The 5,586-nt window shown below is 57.8% G+C and overlaps 2 protein-coding genes across 2 annotated transcripts; one reads left to right on the forward strand and one right to left on the reverse strand.

The window, feature by feature from the left end:
• Window positions 1-615: 615 nt before the first annotated feature.
• SPRG_17178 (hypothetical protein) lies at window positions 616-2,834 on the forward strand (the record flags this gene model as incomplete). The annotated part of the gene is made up of 2 exons (XM_012356508.1): window positions 616-2,407; window positions 2,580-2,834. The coding sequence occupies exons 1-2, from the start codon at window positions 644-646 to the stop codon at window positions 2,832-2,834; spliced, it is 2,019 nt and encodes a 672-aa protein (XP_012211898.1). The 5' UTR covers window positions 616-643.
• Window positions 2,835-3,404: 570 nt separating this feature from the next.
• Window positions 3,405-5,238, reverse strand: SPRG_17179 (hypothetical protein). The gene has a single exon (XM_012356509.1). The coding sequence runs from the start codon at window positions 5,222-5,224 to the stop codon at window positions 3,443-3,445; it is 1,782 nt and encodes a 593-aa protein (XP_012211899.1). The 5' UTR covers window positions 5,225-5,238; the 3' UTR covers window positions 3,405-3,442.
• Window positions 5,239-5,586: the final 348 nt, after the last annotated feature.

Genomic DNA, 5,586 nt, shown 5'->3' on the forward strand with positions numbered 1-5,586 from the left:
CAGAAGCTGCTGTCAAATCGCTCAATTGAGCGTGATAGCAAACTCGCAAACTCGCAAAATGCGAGCGAACGTTCAAATGACCGCATGGCAAATCTGTGCCCGTAGCGTGTTGTCGCACGCCAAATTGCACTGCCACTTTGCACCACCACTTTGCACTGCCTCTCTATCTCCGGCTGCGCGCCTCCGAGGACGAGATCAACGCACTTGCAGCAACTTGGCTACTTGTGAGAGAGAAGGGCAACATGGCCATTACATATCATTCCATTTCATTCGTGTCCTTGCCTCTTGCGGCGACCACGTTGTCGACGCTCCTCGTCATGGCTGCGCGTCGTCATCAATTGAGACGAGCGAGTTAGTTCCTTCTACCATAGACCGATCATGTAACCCACCAAGTCAGTTTGTGGCTCTGGGACTGTCGTGCTTCTTCGTCGAACGCTGCCACCGCCACGTCAGAATACGGTAGAGCGTTGATAACGGCCAAGCCACTCACTTGGCTGGGAGAGCAGCGACACCACGTGGCACCACCACGTGTCACGATCGAATGTACGGCTGCGATACCGCGAACATAGGTAAGTATCGTTATTCCACTGGCGCTCTGTAAAAGCATTTTGCCATCGACGACGCAAGTAGCTGCGGTCGAAGGATGGTGGCGCCGGTCAAAATTTGGCTCTTTGACGAGGCCGATTTGTACCCCAAGGAACCTAGCCACCTCACGGCGCTCGATACGCAGTCGTACCTCCACGCGTCCAAGCTCATCACCGACGATGCCTTGTATGACGACGACGACCCGTTCATTGACGGTGACGCGCTGCGAGAAGGTGGTGCACTCGACCTCATGAGCCGCGAAGCCATCGGGCTCCTCGGCCAGTACGCGGCCGTCGGTATCATCTATGGCTGCCTTCCCGGTCTCCTCTACCCGCTCTACGTCAAGTATCTCAACTTTTCAGGCTTCCAAGCGTCATCCTACAAAGTACTCGTGACGCTCTGCTGGTCGTTCAAGGTGTTTCTCGGCATGCTCACCGACTGCTTTCCCATCGGCGGCTACAAGCGCAAGCCGTACATGCTTCTCGGCTGGAGCATGTGTCTCGTAAGCGTTGTGCTCATGGCGCTCAATCCGTTCCCGGACCCGTACATTGGGACTGCCCTCGCTGGCTTGAGCCCGCGCATCATTGCGCGCGTCCGCGGTGGCAACCTTTCGGTCTTGTCGAAGGAGATGCAATCGCACATCAACTTGGACGCGCCCAACCAAGGCAACTTTTGGATCCTCCTCTCGACGCTCGGCAGCTTTGGCTACATGCTCGCCGACGTCGCCGCCGACGCCATGGTTGTTCAGTACGCCCAGCGCGAGCCGATTGCTATCCGGGGTCGATTGCAGTCGGCGATTTACTCGGTCCGGTACGCGTGCAGCATGATCCCGCTGCTGCTGATCGGCTTTTGCATGAACGGACCGCAGTACGACGGCAGCTTCAACTGGTCCATGAGCCCGAACCTCATCTTTGCATTGCTCGCGCTGCCGTGCGTGATGGCCATGTGGTGCTGCATGTTTCTCATCGTCGAAGATCGCGATGTCAAGCCGTACTTTCGCAGCTACCTCCAGAGTCTCTGGAACCTCCTGCGACTGCGGGTCATGTGGCAGATCTGCGCGTTCCGGTTTCTGAGCAATTTCTTCTACTCGTTTGACACGACCGTGACGCTCATCATCCCGAGTCTCTGGGCCAACGTCCAACCGCTGACGAAATCGATCACAGCGGTCCTCAACGCCTTGCTCACGTCGGTGGCCATCTACATTTGCGGGCGGTACGGCCTCAACTGGAACTGGCGCGTCTCGATCGCGCTGGCCACGATTGGCGTCTTGGTCATCGATGCGTCCGTCATCTTTGTCACGACGTGGGGGGTGATCCGGAACGAGTATTTCTTCACCATCTCCCAATTGGCGTACAGCCTCCCGGCAGGCATTCGGTTCATTGTGTCGGGCTACTGCGCCGTCGAGATTGCCGACATTGGCAACGAAGGCGTTGTCTTTGGCCTCGTCACGACGATCGTCAACCTTGCAACGCCCTTCTCGACGGCATGCTACAAGCTCATTGACTCGTACCTCGACCTCTCCAACAACGACCTCGCAAGGGACTCGACGCACGTGCGCTGGCAAGTGACCTACGCGTTCGTTATCTCGTACGGCTTCAAGTTTGCGTCGTTGCTCTTCCTTGGCTTGTTGCCACCGCAGAAAGCTGCTGTCCAAAAGCTCAAGCGCACAGGCGGTGCCAACTCGTATGCAGCCACCGCCGTCGTCGTCGCGTTCTTTCTCGCGCTGCTCTTCTCGGTCGTGACCAACTTTATGGCGCTCTTCCCGCGCACCTCGTGCTATCGTATTGCGGGCGGGAACGGACAGCCCATTCTCCAAGGCAACGTGACGATCTGCGGCTAATACGTCGCTTCAGCTGCTAGTCTTTCCGTCCGCACGTCCAAGTATAATCCAAGCGTTCTTATCTCGACATCGTCTTCTCTTGTCCATCGGTCCTAGCTTCCAATCATGGATCTCTCCTTACAAGACCCAGTCGACTTGAAGCCGCCGGCTCCAGCGCGACATCAAGCGCCTCGCCGACGACCGCCAGCAAGCCAACCTCGCGCGCCACTCCAAGTATGCCAAGCAGTCGGCCGAGGAGCTCGAGGTCAACGTCATCTCGCATCGCATGCAGCGCTTCGCGGTCTGGTTTGGCGGCTCCATGGTGGCCTCGACGCCCGAGTTCCACCGCGTGTGCCACACCAAGGCCCAGTACGAAGAAGAGGGCCCTCGGATCGCGCGTCACAACCCGGTGTTTGCCGCGACCATGTAAGTCGACCACGCACGACACTTGAATACGACTGCGCTTTCTGTCCTTTCGACGCTTGTACATGGCGGCTGCAGACGCCAGACGTCATTCCCATGAGCGCCTCGACTGGTGCCTACAGCATATTGAACGCCTTCACTTCATCAGTGTACGGGTCGTGGGTTGTGTACGTTTACGTACCACCCACATGCAAACACTGTCGAACGCGGGAGCCGCACGTGTGCACCGATCGCAACGACCTCCATGTACCGGCCTTAGGTCGGAAACCACGCCGCAGTGCGAGGCTTGTTGACAGCGGATGGCTGTGCGAGGACCGCCGAGTGGACGAGGCTCGACACCGACGATCGCATCATCAGCCATGCAGCAGCTGGAGGCAGCGTGGGCGGCTTGCAAGCGCCACTTCTGCCATCGTTTCTTCTTGCAACCATAGATCCCCGTCAATCGAGGGGTCTACTGAGCTAACACTCAGATGACGACGGTTAGAAATTAGTCCACGCACCGTTTACCCTAGCCCCCATCTAACCCCGAGCAGTCCTCTGCCACTTTCCCCAACCGAAAGCATCGCCTGCTAAAACAGAGGCGCATCATCGTTTCCTCTATTATTGCTACTATATCTAGCCGCAGATGGTCTTGTTCCTCGTGACGCGCGGGTGGCCGTAGCCGCCTGCGATGCGATAGTACGACGTTTGCGGGAAGAGCGCCATGAGGTTGGTCACAATCGAAAACGTCAAGGCAACAGAGAACACGAGAAGCACCGCGAAGGCAGCAACCGTGCTCGAGCCGCCGGTGCGCTTGAGTTTTTGCACCGCCGCCTTTTGCGGTGGCAGCAGTGGCAGAAACGCGAGCGAGACGAGTTTCAAACCATACGCAATCGCATACGAGTACGTCACTTGGAGGCGCACGTCGTATGTGTCGGCGGCCAGATCCTTTGGCGAAAGCGTCAAGTACGAGCTAATGAGCTTGTAGCAGACCGTCGAGAAGGGCGTTGCGAGGTTGACGATCGTCGTGACGAGGCCAAAGACAACGCCTTCGTTGCCAATGTCGGCAATCTCGACGGCGCAGTAGCCCGACACAATGAACCGAATGCCCGCTGGGAGGCTGTTGGGCAGCAGGGAGGACGTAAAAAAGTACTCTTCGCGGACAACATTCCACGTCGTTAGCATGAGGATCGTGCCGTCGATGGTCAGAACGCCGATCGTAGCGAGCGCGATCGTGATGCGCCAGTTCCAGTTGAGGCCGTACCGCCCGCAAATGTAGATGGCCACCGACGTCAGCAGCGCGTTGGCGACTGCAAAGAGCGACTTGGTGAAGGGCTGGACGTTGGCCCAGAGACTCGGGATGATCGGCGTCGCAGTGGAGTCGAAATTGTAAAAGAAATTGCTCAAGAAGCGGAACGCGCAGATCTGCCACATGACCCGCAGTCGCAGAAGGCTCCAGAGGTTCCAGAGGTAGCTGCGAACATGCGGCTTGACGCCGCGGTCCTCGACGATGAGGAAGAGCGTCGCCCAGATGGCCAGCGCGCACGGCGCAATCAGCAGCGCAAAAATCACGTTCGGGCTGATCGACCACGTAAAGCTGCCGTCGTACTCGGGTCCGTTCATGCAAATGCCCACAACGAGGAGCGGCAGCATGCTAAACGCGTACCGGACCGCGTAGATCGCCGATTGGAGTCGACCTCGGATATGAATTGGCTCGCGGTGCGCGTACTCGACCACCATGGCGTCGGCGGCCACGTCGGCGAGCATGTAGCCAAAGCTGCCGAGCGACGAGAGGAGGATCCAGTAGTTGGCTTCGCTCGCCGCATCGACGTTCACGAGCCGCGTCTGGTCGGCCGTCAAGTTGGAGAGGTCGCCGCCACGCACCTTTCTTCTCGCGGCCGCCGAGAGGCCGAGGCCTTTGCCAAGGTACGGGTCGGGAAAGGGCACGAAGGCCATGAGGCACATGCACGCGAGGCAAACGGCCCACCCGATGAGCATGTACGGCCGCCGCTTGTAGCCGCCGATGGGAAAGCAGTCCGAGAGCATGCCGAGGAAGACCTTGAACGACCAGCAGATTGTAATAAGCACCGAGTACGAAGCGGCCTCGTAGCCAGCAAAGTTCATGTACTTGACGTACACGGGGTACACGAGCGCGGGGAGGCAGCCGTAGACGACGCCAACGGCCGCGTACTGTGCGAGGAGCCCAATCGCTTCCCTCGAGTGCAGCTCGAGCGCACCGCCTTCGCGGATTGCGCCACCAAGATACACGTCGTCGCCGTCGCCGCCGTAAGTTGGATCGCCGATCGTCTTGGGCGCCTGCATGTACGCATCGGGCGAGTGAACGATCGTCGTGTGGTGCGTCAGCAGCTCGGCCTCGTCAAAGAGCCACACCTTGTTGGCCTCGTGCTGCTGCTGCATACTAGTACAAAGTGAGAAAGGATGTGTTCTGAGAAGCAATAAACAAAACGCTTCGTGGGAAAGGCCGTATCTTGAAGGTTAGAAGTTTTATGGTTGAGATTGCTCCTCGTGCGAGATACTGCAGCGTCACACGAAGGGAGCGCTTGCGTGCACGCAGGCGACACCCCTCCTGCACGGAGCACACAGTCCGAACGCAGTGCTGGTTCGCGGGAATCAACGTCCTATCTATCAATCAAAGTATCAATCCACCAAACTACCTCTATCAAAACGATCAGTGTATCAATTTAAAAGCTAGAGTCTACAAGTCTCAGCTTCTCAGCTTCTAGACTCTAGCTCTTATAGTCTTCTAACCTTCAAGATAC

This window comes from Saprolegnia parasitica (assembly GCF_000151545.1).
Source record: "Saprolegnia parasitica CBS 223.65 unplaced genomic scaffold supercont2.489, whole genome shotgun sequence".
Classification (NCBI taxonomy): domain Eukaryota; phylum Oomycota; class Saprolegniomycetes; order Saprolegniales; family Saprolegniaceae; genus Saprolegnia; species Saprolegnia parasitica.